A 17,961-nucleotide genomic window follows, 5' to 3' on the forward strand; every position below is an offset into this window, starting at 1 on the left:
CTGTCCTGGGTTCAAGTGGAAACATTCCCAGCCATGCCTGCAGATGTTGCTGGAGTTTAGTCCTGGGATCTTGTGCATGCAAGGCAGCCAGTGTGGTGTAGTGGTTAAGGGCGGTAGTCTCGTAATCTGGGGAACCGGGTTCACATCTCCGCTCCTCCACATGCAGCTGCTGGGTGACCTTGGGCCAGTCACACTTCTCTGAAGTCTCTCAGCCCCACTCACCTCACAGAGTGTTTGTTGTGGAGGAGGAAGGGAAAGGAGAATGTTAGCCGCTTTGAGACTCCTTAAAGGGAGTGAAAGGCAGGATATCAAATCCAAACTCCTCCTCCTCCTCCTCCTCCTCTTCCTCCTCCTCCTCCTCCTCCTCCTCTTCTTCTTCTTCTTCTTCTTCTTCTTCTTCTTCTTCTTCTTCTTCTTCTTCTTCTTCTTCTTCTTCTTCTTCGACTTGACAGCTCAGGGAAGTTACCTAGCTTAAAAAAATAATATAAAATCATCTCCTTTCCCAGTTTCCTCCATTCCAAAGCTATTTTCCCCATGAAAAAGGACTCCAGGAAGTTCCCAGAGGTGACAATTGCTGGGCTCATTGTTAGCCAAGGGAAGCCAAATCTCATCACCTGACTCGCCTCAGGCTCCAGACATGCAAAGGAACTTCTATTGTACTTTTGGGTGGTGGGTACTTAAGACATATTTGTCTATATGCTAATCTTATACCTGAGTCTTGCCCTGCCATGTCTGCTTCTGCTAATCTTGTACCAAGGACTTGTCTGGACATGTTTGCCAAGGTTAACCCCCCCCCTTTTGTGATATGTCAGTGATGTAGCAATGATGCTGTACGAACTGTATTCTGGGATATGGTGGGAAAGTTTTAAAAGTCTTTGTCACCCCATCCTCGGGGTTCAGATTTGCTCTTTGAACCTATTGCGCAATAAACTTTGGTCTACAGCTATTTGCTGTTGGTGGCTGGAATCCTTCCTTTATTCCGCAGGGACCTGTGGGCTCTGCCTGACGAGCTGGGTGACTGAGCAGCCTCGCACCTAGATTTTTTCCTTAACACCCCCAAGTGGTTTGGGTTTTTTTTGTTTATGTGATAAAGAAAGTGCCGGGAAAAGATGCTGCAGCAAGTGGGATAACATCTGCTTGATGTAACACCATCTAACCACCCCGCAACTTATCTAGAAGAGACCCAGAGCTTCATCTATTTATACAGCTGTGGTTTATGTCTCCCTCTCACCCCCCAACTGCAATCTGGTGCTGTTTAAATGTTGTGGCTTGCAACTTCCACCAGCCTCAGCAACATCATTTTATGTGCAGGGGTTGGGGAGCTGCTTTGTTACAGATCTGAATTCGATGACTGAGCTAAAATACCATAGCTGAGGGGTAGTGGTTAATGTACCGGGCTATTTGCTGGGAGAGAACAGGGTTCAAATCCTCCCTCAGCCATGAAACTCTCACTCAGGGTGACCTTGGGGGCCAGGCACCGGCTCTCAGCCTAACCTACCTCTCAGGTTGTTGTGGGGATTAAAGGAAGATCAGGGAGAACCATGAATGCCACATTGAGATCCTTGGAGAGAAAAGGGTGAGATATAAATGCAAAAAATAAAATGAGTAAACAATAATCCTACATGTCTGTAAAGGGAGACAGCAGATAACCTGGCGAGAGTGAGGGAGTCCCCAGTTCCCATAATCTATTTCTTGATTGAAGAAAGAGGAATAAGTGTGGTGTAGTGGTTAAGAGCGGTAGTCTCGTAATCTGGGGAACCGGGTTCGTGTCTCCACTCCTCCATATGCAGCTGCTGGGTGACCTTGGGCCAGTCACATTTCTTTGAAGTCTCTCAGCCCCACTCACCTCACAGTGTTTGTTGTGGGGGAGGAAGGGAAAGGAGAATGTTAGCCGCTTTGAGACTCCTTAAAGGGAGTGAAAGGCGGGATATCAAATCCAAACTCTTCTTCTTCTTCTTCTAAGTGGGGAACATACCGTGGTACCTCGGGTTACATACGCTTCAGGTTACATATGCTTCAGGTTACAGACTCTGCTAACCCAGAAATAGTGCTTCAGGTTAAGAACTTTGCTTCAGGGTGAGAACAGAAATCGTGCTCCTGCACGGCGGCAGCAGGAGGCCCCATAAGCTAAAGTGGTGCTTCAGGTTAAGAACAGCTTCAGGCTAAGAACAGACCTCCGGAACGAATTAAGTACTTAACCCGAGGTGCCACTGTACATCCTCTGCTGAGCACCCAGGAACAACCACAACATGGACTGGAACACACCCCACCCTGGTGTCTGCACCTCTCTCACTCCAAAATCAGGACGTGTTAAGACAGGCTGATGGACAGTAGAGTCAAAGCTTTTCCTCTTTTAAGGAAAAGGGAGGAAAACATTTCTTCCTTCTGGAATGAACCATAGAACATGAGAATATAGGATGATTCCTGCCAGATCAGGCCAATGAATGGCCCATCTAGTCCAGCACCAAAAGAAGAGCTGGGCTGGATCAGGCCAATGGCCCTTCTAGTCTAGCATCCTCTTCTCACAGTGGCCAATCAAGATCATTCATTCATTCATTCATTCATTCATTCATTCATTGAATTTGTTCAATTTATCTTCTTCCCCATGGCAACCCAAAGTCACCTACAACCAACCAAACAGACCAAAAGTCCTACATGTTGTTGTTTAGTCGTTTAGTTGTGTCCGAATCTTCGTGACCCCATGGACCAGAGCATGCCAGGCACTCCTGTCTTCCACTGCCTCCCGCAGTTTGGTCAAACTCATGCTGGTAGCTTTGAGGACACTATCCAACCATCTTGTCCTCTGTCGTCCTTTTCTCCTTGTGCCCTCCATCTTTCCCAACATCAGGGTCTTTTCCAGGGAGTCTTCTCTTCTCATGAGGTGGCCATGGAAGCTTCATGATCTGTCCTTCCTGTGAGCACTCAGGGCTGATTTCCTGAAGAATGGATAGGTTTGATCTTCTAGCAGTCCGTGGGACTCTCAAGAGTCTCCTCCAGCACCATAATTCATAAGCATCAATTCTTCGGCGATCAGCCTTCTTTATGGTCCAGCTCTCACTTCCATACATCACTACTGGGAAAACCATAGCTTTAACTATATGGACCTTTGTTGGCAAGGTGATGTCTCTGCTGACAAAGACAACAGGCATATAAAAGTCCTACATAGATACATTAAAACTAAGAGGAGAAAGAAAGACATTCAAGACGTCCTGCCCACTTCTAGAAGGCCACTGATAGTTAAAGGCCAAAGGCCTGCTGGTTACTGAGGAAATGTTTTGCCTGGTACCCCAACAGGAAACCCTCAAACAGGAGCTGAGCCCAAGAATACTCTCCCTTCCTCTGGTTTCCATAAGGACATAAGGAGAACTTCCTGGATTGGGCCATTTGCCCACCTAGTCCAGCATCCTGTCCTCACAGTGGGAGGAGGCCTATTGTGGGGAAGACATTAGTGTTTGGGACTTTTTAGTTGAGAGAAAAGGTGGCAAGAGGAGACATGATGGAAATTTATGAAATGATGCATGGCATGGGGAAAGTGAAAAGAGCTCATTTGTTTTTTCATTTCATAGAATTGGAAGGGACCCTAAGGTCATCTAGCCCCGGCCCAGGCAACACAGGAATTACAGCTAAGGAATCCCTGACAAACGACCATTCAGCCTCTGCTTAAAAACCTCCAAGGAAACCTCCACTGCCTGCTACAACCTCTGGAAATGGTAGTGGTTGAGATTCAGTGTTGTGCCAAGGGTACCATTCTATCAGTGCAGATATTTCTGCTTGCCAGACAACACTACCTCCCCATGTGCTGTTCCAGGGGTTCTTCTGACTCATAACCAGAATACTGCAGCTGCAAGCAGTGTCCACATGGAAATCGGAACATCTGGGGAAATCTAGACGTATGACAGCCCATGCCGGCAGTGTCGTTCTTGCCAATTTCCCTCAGGAATAACTCAAAGACATCCAATTTCTTTGGGATGTTGCTAAACTAAGAAAAGCTTGACAACTTTGCCCCTTCCCCCCGCAGAAAAGCTCAAACAACTTTTCTGTTCGGATTTTCACTTTTTGAAACATGGCAACCCTCTTCAAACAGAAAGCAATCATTACCCCGACTCTCTCTCCAGCTTGCTGCTTGTTCTTGCTCACATCACTGCCAAAATTCTCCACTCTGGCTTTGCCTTTCTAACTATTTGTGGGTTGAGGGAGGCCCCCCCCCACTCATTTGTCATCTTGCACAGATTCCCTTTCCTTTGTTCCCTTGCCGATCAGAAGGTCAGCGGTTAGAATTCCAACGACGGGGTGAGCTCCCGTTGCTCGGTCCCTGCTCCTGCCAACCTAGCAATTCGAAAGCACATCAAAGTGCAAGTAGATAAATAGGTAGCACTCCAGCGGGAAGGTAAACAGTGTTTCCGTGCGCTGCTCTGGTTCGCCAGAAGTGGCTTAGTCATGCTGGCCACATGACCCAGAAGCTGTACGCCGGCTCCCTCGGACAGTAAAGCAAGATGAGCGCCGCAACCCCAGAGTTGGCCACGACTGGACCTAATGGTCAGGGGTCCCTTTACCTTTACCTTTAATTTAGAGAAAAGGCGAGCAAGAGGCAACATGGTTTAAGCTTAAATTGTTTTGCCTGGCATGAAAAAGTGTATAGAGAAAAGTGTTACTGTATTCCCTTTCCCATAACACTAGAACTCGTGGACATCCTATGAAGCTGCATGTTGGGTACAAATTTCTCCCCATATAAACATCTTTATGTCTGCCTCATTTGGCCTAATATACCTGTTTCTGCAAAGCAATTTCCCCCCGATATAATGCATTTTTGCATGCTGTTTTCAATAATTCAATGCATTCTTAATGTAAACATATCCTTAATATACACATTTTTGGGCACATGATTGGCTGGTGAACTGCATTGCGAAATTCAGAGAAGTGCAACTTTCAAATGACAGTTGGCAAATTGTTTTGCACAGGAGGTAGGTTCACCTTAAATGCAAAATGCATCAAATCTCTCCCCCACCCCAAGGTTTCTTGTCACTGTGGGGACTTCTAGAGCCTCTCTGCCTTGGGCTCAGCAGGGTCCCTTGCACAGCACCCACACGAGTTAACAGGAAGGCCACCCAAAGGTTTCGTCTGAACTGCACGAGCTGAGTCACCCTGCTGGTGCCAGGGCTGTGCTTGCAGGGTCCTCTGACAGTATTGAAAGTAGAAGCTTTGCTAATCTTAGCAGATTTTGTCTCAATCAGTTTTCTGGGGAACTTGATTGAGTTCCACAGATGTCTTGGGCCTGCAGCCAAGCTGTGCACAGTGACGCACAAGGCGCTGATGCTGCCCTTTGCACAAGCACACAACCCTCACAGTGTAAACACACAACCCTGCAGAGGCAGAAGGAGAAGGAAGGGTGCATCATAAATCTTGACCTGGGAAAGCAGCAAATTGCCTGTCAGTGGAATCCTAGACCATCTTACGCACGCGCGCGCGCACACACACACACACACACCCGCTGGCACTGTTCCTGGACCATCTGCAACTCATTCTGAGGGTCTTCCAGAGAAGCCATGTATGAACCCAGCCAAGGATGCAGAGAAATTTAAGAGCAGAGTTGGAACAAGGGGTTGGGGGAATCAGCCCTTGGCCAGATGTCCTTGCAAAAAAACACATTTACATTTCATGTCTGTTTTGGAGAGGGAAATAATTCTCAGCACTCTCAGCTATGGGCGTCTCAGCCTGGAAGGACAAAAAGACAAAGATCCAGTACAGCTCCAAAGGGATAGTAAAGTATTAATATGTCCACCCATGTTGGCTGCTGGCTGGGTATTGGGGGCAGAATCGGGTGGCCACTGGCTTAAGGTGCTTAAGGTGGGCAGTTCCTCTTCCTAATCCAATTCTGCTTGCAGAAATGAAGTCACACACACACACACACACACACACACACACACACACACACACACCTTGCTTCTCCTGAGCAGCCCTTGCTGGATTTAAGAAGCTAAGAAGATCCCTGCTGGATTAGCCAAAAACCCATCTGGTCCAGCATCCTGTTCTTGTTGTGGCTAACCAGATGTCTGTGGGAAACCCGCAAGCAGGACCTGAGTGCAAGACCTCTCTTCCCTCCTGTGGTTTCCAGCAACTGGTGTTCAGAAACATCACTGCCTCCAACTGTGGAGGAGGAGCGTAGCCATCATGGCTAGTAGCACTCAATAGCCCTTTCCTCCATGAATTTGTCAGTTCTCTTTTAAAGCCATCCAAGTTGACAACCATCACTGCCTCCTACAGAAGTGAGTTCCATAGTTTAACAATGCACTGCTATTTCTTTTTTAAAAAAATGAAATTTATTAAATTTCCACAAATTTCACATATAATTCCAATACATAATATTTTTTTCTTTTGTTTTATCAACTTCCCATGCTGCACCCTACTTTCTCTCTCTTATATTATAATCACGATACAATAATACACACACACACACACACACACACACATATATATATTCAGTTTTACAATTTTATAGTCATCACTATAACATTATCTCAAGAAAAAAGAAAAATATGATTCCCCAAGTCCCCCTCCCCCTGACTTCCCTCATCTTCCCCTTCTGGGTTGTTACATTATTTGTTGTATTCTGCATGTATGTACATTACAGTGGTACCTCAGGTTACATACGCTTCAGGTTACAGACTCCCCTAACCCAGAAATAGTACCTCGGGTTAAGAACTTTGCTTCAGGATGAGAACAGAAATTGAGCTCCAGCGGTGCGGCAGCAGAAGGAGGCCCCATTAGCTAAAGTGGTGCTTCAGGTTAAGAACAGTTTCAGGTTAAGAATGGACCTCCGGAACAAATTAAGTACTTAACCCGAGGTACCACTGTATTAAATCTTGTTACATTGTTATCCTCCATATTTAAATTCAATAAAGTGGTGATGGTTTATTCAAATTCTGCCAATGAGTCCATTTCTTTTTGTTGTTTCTGCAGATAGATTGTAAAAGGTTCCTATTCATTTTTAAAGTCACTGCTGTCTTTTTCATGTAGTTTGTTAACTTTGCTAACTCTGCATAATCCATCAGTTTTTCTTGTCATTGTTCTTTGGTTGGCATTTCTCCAGACTTCCAATTTTGAGCTATTAAAATTCTTGACATGTTTATCGCATACATAAATAATTTACATTTCCCTTTCACTAATTCTTGACCTATCGTCCTAGGTCAAGGTTAGGTTAGGAAGATACAATAATTTCTAATTATTTCTGTTGCTTATAATTCAGATCTTGCTCACGGGTTTCTGATACTATAATATTTATTTAAAGAATCCGAAAAAGGTTTCCATTCTTCAATGAAACAACCATCATTAAGTTCCCTTATTTTAGCTGGTAACTTTGATAATTCAGTCCATCACTTTCTGTATTCATGCTTCTTTAGTGGAAACCTCTTCATCCTTCAATTTCGGGGTGGGGAGAATCCTTGCTGCTGAAGTTATATACATAAATAACTTAACTATCTTCTTTGGAATTTCTGTCCCTATAACCCCTAGCAGAAAATCTTCTCAGTGTGCTGTTATTTATTGTGCATCTGCAAGGACAAAAAAGCCCCTACTGCTGCCTCCCTCTTGGAAATGTTCCACAGATTGCTGTGCTTGTTCTCACCCCTCTGAGATCTGGTGCTGAAAACTTTCCTGTTGGGACCGAAACAGCAAACACTTCCTTGCCTTCTCTTCCTGACCAGATCCAGCCACCTGCAGGACCAGCAGGGGATTGCAGAATCTCGTTTTCACTTCCTCTTCCCTCCCCCGATGGCTAATTTGGATCCTTCTCCAGAGTAAGCAAAATTGGGGCTGGGATTTCGTCACTCCTGAGTGATTCGCCTTCCAAGGAACCCCCATTTGCCTGTATAAAGAGAGGAGGGGAAAACTCATGGAGCTCATTCTGGAGCAACCGAGAGCTTGGACATTGACTGCTTCTGCACCCTCAGCTTTGAGCAACAAGCCTCCTCTTCCATTCCACAAGCAAAAATGAAGAGCTTCATTGCTGCCTTTGCTTTCCTGCTGACCATCACCGCCCTCCTCTTCTCCCAGGCTCAGGCTCATTTAGGTAAGTCCCCCTTTCCTTCTTCACAGCATCACTGCCAAAGGCATCTCAAGCCTTGGGGACCACAGTCTGCACCACCATCTTATTCCAAGGCTGTCCTGCACTCCTGGCTGCTCCTGCTGCTGCAGGAGCTGGGCCAAACCAGAGAGGGCTATTGGTGGCCACCAGCCATGGTGGCTACGCTCTACCTCTGTGGCTGGAGACAGCAACACTTCTGGAGACAAGTTGATGGAACCCATGGGAAGGGAGTGTGCTCAGGTCCCACTTGTGGGCTTCCTATTGGGGCATCTGGTTGGCCATTGTGAGAAGAGGATGCTGGACTAGATGGGCTACTGGCCTGAAGCAGCAAGGCACTTCAGATGTTCTTATGGAACTCCTTCCCACTGGAGCCAATGATGGCCACCAAAATGGAGGACTTTAGAAGAGCATTAGTTCAATTCATGGAGGATAGTACGGCTCCTCTTATATTCTTTAGGGGGAGCACAGTGAAGGAGGGATGGTCCCCTCCCAAAGGGTTTGCTTGGGAGGAGAGCAGGGCCCCACTGCAACCCTCCCCAAGGCACCTCTGTTGGCCAGAGAGAGAGTCCCAGGTTCACTCCCCGGCATCTCCAGGTAGGGCTGGGAATGCCCCACATCTGACACCACACTGAGCCACTGCCAGTCATAGCAGACCATAGTAAACTAGATGGGTTGACTTGCTGAAAGGTAGCTTCTTATGTGCCTATGAAATTAGCCCTCTAAGATTTCAGCACTCATGACTGTGGATAGTTTTAGGGAAAGGACAGTAACTCAGTGCCAGAGCATCTGCTTTGAATGCAGGTCTCCTGTTCAATCCCTTGCCGCATCTCTAGGTTAGGCTGGTAACATCCCCTGCATGAAATCCTGAAGAGCTGCTGCTGCCAGTCTGTGTAGACAATATTGGCTTAGATGGACCAGTGGTCTGACTTGGTATAAAGTAGCTTCCTATATTTAATAACAGTCCTTGATTCAGAATCCTTGGGACTAGAATCTTACTTTGGGGGAAGAAGCTCAATGACAGAGCAACTGCCTTGAATTCAGAAGGTCTCAGGTCCAGTCCCCTGTGGAGTCAAATCAAGACTGCAGGAAGCAGAAGTCATTTGTTCACTCCCTTCCGCTCTTCTCTCCCACAGACTCAGGCTACTGCTGTAAGAAATACGTTATGAAACCCATACCACTCAGACTCCTGGCGTCCTATGACTATGCAAGCAGCAAGTGCTCCCTGCCAGCTGTCGTGTAAGTATGAAAAACTCTGAAAACAATTCATGTGTGATCAGCCAAGCTACAAACTATTAGCAATAGCTGCAGAGGCCAAAGCCCCTTTGCAATTCCATACCAGATCAGGGGGCTTCAGGGAATCGCCTCTCCGTCCTGGAAGTGACCTGGTGGCCTTAGGGAAGGCTGAGCCCCTGACCCTAACTCTGAGGAGGTGCAGGTGGGAGAGCGAGTCAACAGCTTCCCAGGGGAGGGAGAGGCTCTGGAGGGTGAATGCCAGGGGTGCCCTCCTCTTCCCCACCCCCAGGCCAAAGCCGGGATGCCTTTCTCCATGTAGCTCTGGGACAGAGCACCTGTTTGCCTATAGATGGTCCCAGGTACAGTCCCAGGTGGGGCTGGGATATAAAGGTAAGGGGACCACTGACCATTAGGTCTAGTCATGACCGACTCTGGGGTTGCGGCGCTCATCTCGTTTTATTGGCTGAGGGAGCTGGCGTACAGCTTCTGGGTCATGCGACCAGCATGACTAAGCCGCTTCTGGCGAACCAGAGCAGCGCACGGAAACGCCGTTTACCTTCCCACCGGAGTGGTACCTATTTATCTACTTGCACTTTGACGTGCTTTTGAACTGTTGGGTCGGCAGGAGCAGGGACCAAGCAATGGGAGTTCACCCCGTCGCGGGGATTCGAACCGCCGACCTTCTGATCAGCAAGTTCTAGGCTCTGTGGTTTAACCCACAGCACCACCCGCATCAGTCCTTCCCAAAACTTCACAGAGCCACTGCTGCCAGTCAGTGTAGACAGTGCAGAGCTTCTGACGCTCTGGCTGGCTGGGCACTAAACAGGCATTTCTCTCTTTGCAGATTTACCACAAAAGCAAATAGGCGGCAGTGTGCAGACCCCAGTGCCGCATGGACCCAGCAACGTATCCAAAGTCTCTCCCAGACATCGACAACACCCAGCAAGGAATGAGGAAACCAAGTGCACGAAAGCCTTGCCATGTGCAGAACATGCACAGCCACCCACACCCACCCATGTGACAGTTGCACTTTATTATAATGTATTTTAATTTATTTATGTCAGCATATTTTAAGCAGTTGTGTGTTTTTGTATTATTGTTTTCCACAAGGGAAGTGAGATAGCCCAGAGGTTCTTTCTGTAAAGCATTGTCACAAAGACCTTTCATGTGAATAAATATCAGGGCAAAAATGGAATCCTTCTGGGCCTCAGACTGGTTCATTCTGCTTCGTCCCTCCCCCCCCCCATCCCGCTCTCAAGGGTTCAGCTTCATTCTGTAGCTTAATTGGGGAGAGGGGAGGAGGCAAGAAAAAGCGGCTCATTGGGTTTCTCTGAGTTTCTCATTCTTTCCAACTTGGAAGTTCCATTTTCTATATTACTGCATCAATTTTTCTTTTAAAAGCCTGTGCTAAAACCCACATGAATTTCCACATATATTTCCCCTGGTGTATCCACATTTGTACACAATTTTGCCAAATATATACATTTTGGGCAAGGAATTTTCCCCATTATAATTTTATGTTGTGACATGCACCCCAATTTCTGAGCAGTGAGAGACTCCAGGGTTCCCAGCACTTTCCTGGGGTTCAGCACTTCGCCTGCTGAAAACAACGCCATCAGTAAGAAGCAGAGGTTCTCCTGTTAATTAGAGCTTAATTGGAGTAAAGTACAGGTGTGTGCTAGAAGAGATGAGATCACAAACTGCGGAGCAAACCAACTGCAAGGACTTTAAGATTTGTACTTGAGATAAGACTTCATTCGGTGCAAAAGACAGGGGAGGGGAGCCTACGGTTTCTTTATTTAAAGTTTTCTTCTCTACATTTATGATTCGGCAACCCTCCTCTGAATGTTAGTTCAGATTATATTTGTACAAGCGGGGATGGAAGAAATTGGATTATAAATATGGAATATGACATCAAATGGAACCATGTGTGTAAAAAAAAAAAGGGAAAAGGGAGGGAAGCTCTATTTTGCAAAAGGTTTATGATGGAAACTTAGAGCTGACTCTTCCCCATCTTCTATTATTTATGAAGTGAACTGAATAACGCTAAGAGGGCTTGGATTTTAATTTAATTGGAAGTATAATTGCTCATATATCTTTAGTTGGAAGGGAGGATGAAAGGAGTCTGTGAACTGCCAAGGAACTGATAAGGTTCTTTACTGAGTCATCTGCAGTTCAACAGACCGCTCTCTTTCCAAGCTGAGGAAAAATGGTGACAACAGGTAATATTTACTGGGATAGAGTGACTTTTGCAGTTGTTGTTAAAGTTGCAGATGGAGCGATGGAGAAATTTCTGGAACAGCAATGGGATATCAGTTTCACCCAAGGCATGAGGGATAACAGCAACAACCAGGGGGAAAGAAAGACATAATATCTTACAAGGACAGGAAGAAACAACATGGACAGAATAATTGCCACACACAGGAAAAATAAGGATATACTGTAGTTTGAGCTCCTCACTTATAGTTTTATAAATCATTTAATGTGTCAACATGAATAGAAGTTATTAATATTGCAGTTGTATGAGGGATTATTATTATGACTGGAATGTAATTGAAATCAATAAGATTTTGGAATGCAGAAATAAAGAAAACCATCAAATCTAGTATGTGTGGGAGCCACTTTAACTAAATTTTATAATTCAGTATTTGAATGATTGGTATTAATACTTATATTATAAATTGGTATTGTTATAATGAGACTATTATTGGAATGTAGTTGAAAACTAATAAAAATAATCGCAAAATCTTGGGAGGGGGGCGGGAATCCTTGTTCAAGTAGGTTTGACAACAAGAAGGAAATATCGTATTTTTCCGTGTATAAAACTAGGTTTTTTAACAAAAAAAAATAGGTTTAAAATTGGGGCTCATCTTATACACGGGAAGTGCTAAGGGGTGTTTTCTTAATTTGGACTCCCCAAAAATAGGGGGCATCTTATACATGGGGGCATCTTATACATGGAAGAATATGGTAACTTTGGGAGGAAACTAGAACTGTCTGGGACTGAATAACTTCAAAAAAGGCTAATGTGAATCTAAGCTGCATCAACAGAAGTATAATTTCCTATCACTCTATTCTGCCTTGGTCAGACCACACCTGATCCCCACCTGTGTCGAGTTCTGAGCACCACAGTTTAAGAAGGATATTGACAAGGTGGGAGGTATGTAGAGAAGGGTGACCAAGATGACTAAGGGCATGGAAACCAAGCATTATGGGGGATGGTTGGGAAAGCTGGGGATGTTCAGCCTGTAGAAGAAGGTTGAGAGGTGACATGAGAGTCTTCTTCAAATATCTGAAGGGCTGTCACCTGAGCAATGGAGCAAGCTTGTTTTCTACTTCCCTGGAGGATACAACTTAAATCAATGGATTCAAATTCAGTTGCTACCCACCCATAACCCTAAAATGGCCTGAACTTTCTCTGGACCTTCTTCCAGTTCTCCTATGTTTGCCCTCACAGGTCCTCAGCCCTTCCCTGATGCTTTGAAAACATCTGAGCTCTTTACCCAGAAATGGGCCTGGCCCAAGAAAACACCCTTGTCAGTCAAAATATGCCATGAATGATGGGCCTCAAGATACGTCCACATCCTATCTTGGGCGTCAACCCCTCACTATCTCCCTTGCTTTTGGGTAGAGTGGAAACTGTTTTGAAATTATCCTTGACAATTTTCCTATAAAAGGAGACGAGGGGGGACCTCAAGGTATTGAGAGTCAAAGTGTCCCTGAGTCCTCTCTCCACCTCCGCCTGCCATGAAGTTCTCTGCAACTGCTCTCACCTTCCTCCGACTTGTGCTTGCCTTTGCCCTGGCCGCTGTTAGCCAATGTGAGTCTACCCTTCTCTTCTCTTACATGTTTGTGATTCAGTAGATTTATACCCACTTTTGATTGATTTCAAGACAGCAATGTAATAACAATATAATTACTTGTTTCATACCCTACATGGAGAAACTTTCAGTCAATTGCCCATCTGATGGAGGGAGCCAGAGGGGCCTTCCCCCCAGCTCTGTAGCCCCAGAACAAGTGGTCCTCAGGACTGAAGTGGTGCAGGAACCAGACTGTGTCTCTCCACTCAGACAGGCCTTGCGTCTCCTCAGTAGGAGGTAATAGCAGGCAAAATCAAGGGCATTTCCAAATGTAGAGCTGAAATGCTGGCTCCCCCAAAAGTGCCAATCTCACCTATGAGAAGGTGCCACAGTGAGACCTCGTGTGACAACTCCTTTGTGTTGCTCAGCAAAAAAGTCACTCCTAAGAAATTCTCACTCAAGTCACAGGCTAGCAATGAAAAGTTCCACAGGGCAAAATTTCCCATATCCTTAGCAATGGGGTGGTGGACAGTTAAAAGGGAGAGCAACCTATATTGAGCCGTCATTCATTTCTCTCTGTCAGGGGAAGACACCAAGGAGGTCCAGGATGAGGCTCGTGATAGTAAGTCTTCCTTGTCCTCTCTCCACAACCACACTCAAAGAGGAAGCAGGTGACAAATTTGCATGGACCGTTCCTTCTCTACTCACTGTCATGGGGGTACTACTTGCACAACAGTTTCAACCAAAGGTGGCCACAATTCTCTCTAAATGAATCTGTAAGGGGCATCAGGAAAGGGGCAAAGAGCAGGCAAGAAAACAAACCCCCTTGTTTTGTGCCACATATCTCTATGGGATCAAATTTCAGCACTTTAGTATTGTAATAGATTTTTTTGGGGGGGGAGAGACTAAACCTTGGAAATTAATAAATAGTAGGATTTCGATTATTTTGAGCACTGAAGCGAAGATTGGAGTCCAGTGGAAATGTACAGGCTAAGCTTTCTTTCCAAGCCAGGGCCTTGCATGGAATAGAGGTATTAACATGACAAAAGGGGTTGATGACCCCTCTAAGAGGAATCTTGGGCCTGGGCAGGCAGAGGTTGCCATGCTGATGGGGTGTGTGTTTGAGGTGTCAGGAAAAGAGAGTCTTTAGAGCAAGGTGTGCTGGAAGGAAGACGGGGAGGAAAAAGACTGGGATCCATATTGGGCAGGCTGGCTGAAGGCTGGTTAGGAGAGATGACTTTGACTCCAGGGCTGCACTGCTGTGGGGGACAAGCAGTGGTCTTGAAAGGACCATGCTGTAAGACATTGACTCCCTTCATGCAGACTGAAGGTGCAAATAGGTGAATAAACCATATTTCTTAAAGCTACGACAGTCTCCGCCGTGTCTCAATTCTCCAAAGGAACGCAGACCCTGGGTGAATGCCTGGAACCCCCTGGAATCTTGCTACCACTTGGTAGAGAGTGGGAGGGGTGACACCTGACTTTTTAAACAGTATGAATAGTTGCTGCATTTTTGGCATATGATTGTGATATGGCTATTACAAAAAGAGACCCCAAATCAAATTTAAGCAATAGCTGAGACAAATATTTTTCATTATAGGCAATGCTTTATATCCATCCAATGAAATATTTGCAAAGGAAGATCTCAATTCATTAGCAGTATGAATCATATTTAGGAGGCTTACATAAATTGAAGTAGTATTCGGCAAAGAGATTGTTGATGGTTCTTGGGTCGTGTGTCAATTGACCACTTGCATCTAAGAGAATTGATACGAAAGCAGGTTCTTTGTTTTACTTAGAGCATTAGCTAGTTATTTTGGATTTCTGTTCCTGAATTCATAAAACCTCTGTTTAAGAAATATCATGGACTTGTCAACAGTGCGATTCCAAAGCCTCCAACTCTCTTGGTGGAGAAGAGTTCAGCATATATCTACTAAGATCCTGTCTTCCTGTGCTCCTTCTCTAAGGTCTCAATGTCCAAGTACAGTGGTGCCTCGCAAGACGAAATTAATCCGTTCCGTGAGGCTCTTCGTATAGCGGTTTTTTCGTCTTGCGAAGCAAGCCCACTGACAGCTTAGCGGATTAGCGCTATTAGCGGTTTAGCGGCTTTCAGCGGATCAGCTGATAAGCGGCTTATCAGCGGATCAGCTGATAAGCGGCTTAGGGCTTAGGAAAAGGGGGGGGGGAAACCCCGCAGGAACTCGCAAGACATTTTCGTCTTGCGAAGCAAGCCCATAGGGAAATTCGTTTTGCGAAGCGCCTCCAAAATGGAAAACCCTTTTGTCTAGCGGGTTTTCCGTCTTGCGAGGCGTTCGTCTTGTGGGGCACCACTGTATAGTTGTTGTATCTGGAGGGCAACTTTTCTTTTACGTTTCGCTTGTTCTGTGATGCACACGCCACAAACTGTGGCTTTCATAGCATTCCACAGAATCTCATGGGAAACGTGGAAACCAAACCTTATGAGGAACGGTTCAGGGAAGTGGGTATGTTTAGCTTGGAAAAGAGGAGACTGAGAGGAGATACGGTAGCCATCTTCCAATATCTCAAGGGCTGTTACATGGAAGAGGGAACAAGCTTGTTTTCTCCTGCTCTGGAGGGTAGGACTTCAAGTTAAAAGAAAAGACATTCCAACTAAGCATCAGGAAGAGCTTTCTGACAGTAAGAACTGTTCAACAGAGGAACAGTCTCCCTCGGGAGGTAGTGGACTCTCCTTTGTTGGTTTTTAAGCAGAAGTTGGATGGCCATCTGTCATGGATGTTTTAGCAGAGATTCCTGCACTATGGGGGGGGGGAGTTGACTAGATGACCCTTGGGGTTCCTTCCAAGTCTCCAATTCTATGATTCTATCTGGAGAGTTGCTCTCATTGAAATAATTTAGGATAGCCTGTTGGATTGCTTCCTTAGAGGGGGAAAGTGGCCACAGTTCTCAAAGCTCAGCTGTCCCTCTGAAGGAGGAAATGTCCACTGAAGGGGGATTTGCGCTTCATTCTCTAAAGCATCAATTCAAGAGGATGGGAAGGGAAGAAGGCTCATCCCAGTCCTCCCTGGAAGCAATCCAACAGGCTACCCTAAATTATTTCAATGAGAGCAACTCTCCAGATAGAATCATAGAATTGGAGACCTGGGGTCAGCACAGAACCTCTAGTTCTTTGTGATGAATCTGCAAGAGGAAAAACATCTGCTTTGGGGCAAATTCATCAGAAGCCTGATAAAAGGCAGCTCTCCAGTTGCTTCAAATATTTAATGGGGGGGACCAAAGGGACCTCAGCCCCTAGGCGTTGGCTCTTATGCACTCCAGGAACAAAAAGGGAACACTGCCCCCATAATGCTGCGTCATACAGCACAGCAACGCAGACGTTCTATTTTTGAGCAAGAGAAAGAGTGTGTGTTTGTGCCTAGGAAGGAAGTAGCATCTCTTTCAAGAGACATAAACCACTCCTTCCTTATCCAAATGATTCATGGTGCCCTGACCCCTTGCCTAGCTGAGGTGGCTCTGGGGGTAACCGGGGGACAGTTGAGGCCAGCAGTGAGTGAGACTGAGTCAGGAGGTGTTGTGGCAACCCAGAGGTGGATGCAAGGAGCAAGGGGTGGTCCAGCAGATGACACAAGCCAGCTGCTTCCATAGGAACATAACAGAAGGACGTGAAAAGAGTATGCAGCGCAACCGTCCCGTTTTAAGCGGGACATCCCAGATTGACAGAAGCTGCCCTGGCTTCTTATCCCCATCTTGGGTGTCCCATTTTGGCTCCTGTGCTCTGGCTGTGGAGCAGAAGGTGACTGTTTCTTTGTCCCACACTGTGGCCCAAGTCAGTTGACTCACACCAGTGCATGGGACCAAAAAAATGGAAGCAAAACCTACTTTGCCCCCATGCGTCACCACTCTTCCTCCTCCTTCCATCGCAGAACTTATGGAAGCCAGCTTCTGGAAGTACCAGCAGAGGTGGAGGAGGCAGTGGAAGTCATGGAGGGGGCAGAGGAGGAGGAGGCAGACAATGGCACAAGGGGGGGGCAGCAGCTGGCAAGCGAAAGAGAAGGCAGGGAGGAGGTGAGTGGGCAGGCAGTGGGGCAGCAGGGTGATGTGTGGAGGTGCCCCAATTTGCCCTCCCAAAATGTTGGAGGGTATGAAAGAGCACCGGCTGAATGAGGCCAACAGCCCAACTAGTTCTGTATCATGTCCTTACAGTGGCCAACCAGAGGCCTGTGGGAACTTGCCAGCAGGAATCCAGGGCAAAAACCCTCTCCTCCAATGTGGAGCAACTAGATACATTTCAGTTTAGGTTTAGGCCTGGTTTTGGCACAGAAACTGCTTGGGTCATCCTAAATGATGAGCTGTGCCATTGCAGTGGTATCTCGGGTTACAGACACTTCAGGTTACAGACGCCTCAGGTTACAGATGCCGCTAACCCAGAAATAGTACCTCGGTTTAAGAACTTTGCTTCAGGATGAGAACATAGTATATGACGAGCTTAAAAAAGTATAACTTTATAAAAAATACAGAAGCTTTTCTACTAGGGATAACGGACACAGGTATAGCAAGAGAAGATCAGAAAATATTCCTCTATGCTACAGGAGCAGCAAGGGTCCTGATTGCTAAAAACTGGAAAAAAGAAATTGTGCCAACAAAAATGGAATGGCAAGACAAACTGTTAGAGTATATTGAACTGGCTAGATTAACAGAGGCAATTAGAGATCATACTAGACAAGAATTTCAAAAAGCATGGGGAAAATGCAGAGAATACTTCACAAAACAGTGCCCTAAAAGTCATACCTGGACTTGTTTTGATTAATGTCTGCAGGAGACTTTGTGGATATTTAAGTTATAATTAGAAAAATCTTAATAATTATTCAT

The 17,961-nt window shown here is 45.9% G+C and overlaps 2 protein-coding genes across 2 annotated transcripts in view; one reads left to right on the forward strand and one right to left on the reverse strand.

Moving 5' to 3' along the window:
- Nucleotides 1-340: 340 nt before the first annotated feature.
- KIAA0753 overlaps nt 341-17,961 on the reverse strand; it is a 128,959-nt gene continuing 111,338 nt past the window's right edge. Inside the window, exon 16 of the mRNA XM_079954515.1 lies at nt 341-358. The gene's annotated coding sequence lies outside the window, so the exon portion shown is untranslated. The remainder of the gene's footprint in view (nt 359-17,961) is intronic.
- On the forward strand, nt 7,850-10,508 carry LOC307204513 (C-C motif chemokine 5-like). The gene is made up of 3 exons (XM_079956091.1): nt 7,850-8,065; nt 9,214-9,316; nt 10,158-10,508. The coding sequence occupies exons 1-3, from the start codon at nt 7,987-7,989 to the stop codon at nt 10,264-10,266; spliced, it is 291 nt and encodes a 96-aa protein (XP_079812217.1). The 5' UTR covers nt 7,850-7,986; the 3' UTR covers nt 10,267-10,508.

This window comes from Podarcis cretensis (assembly GCF_951804945.1).
Source record: "Podarcis cretensis genome assembly, chromosome: 15".
NCBI lineage: Eukaryota > Metazoa > Chordata > Lepidosauria > Squamata > Lacertidae > Podarcis > Podarcis cretensis.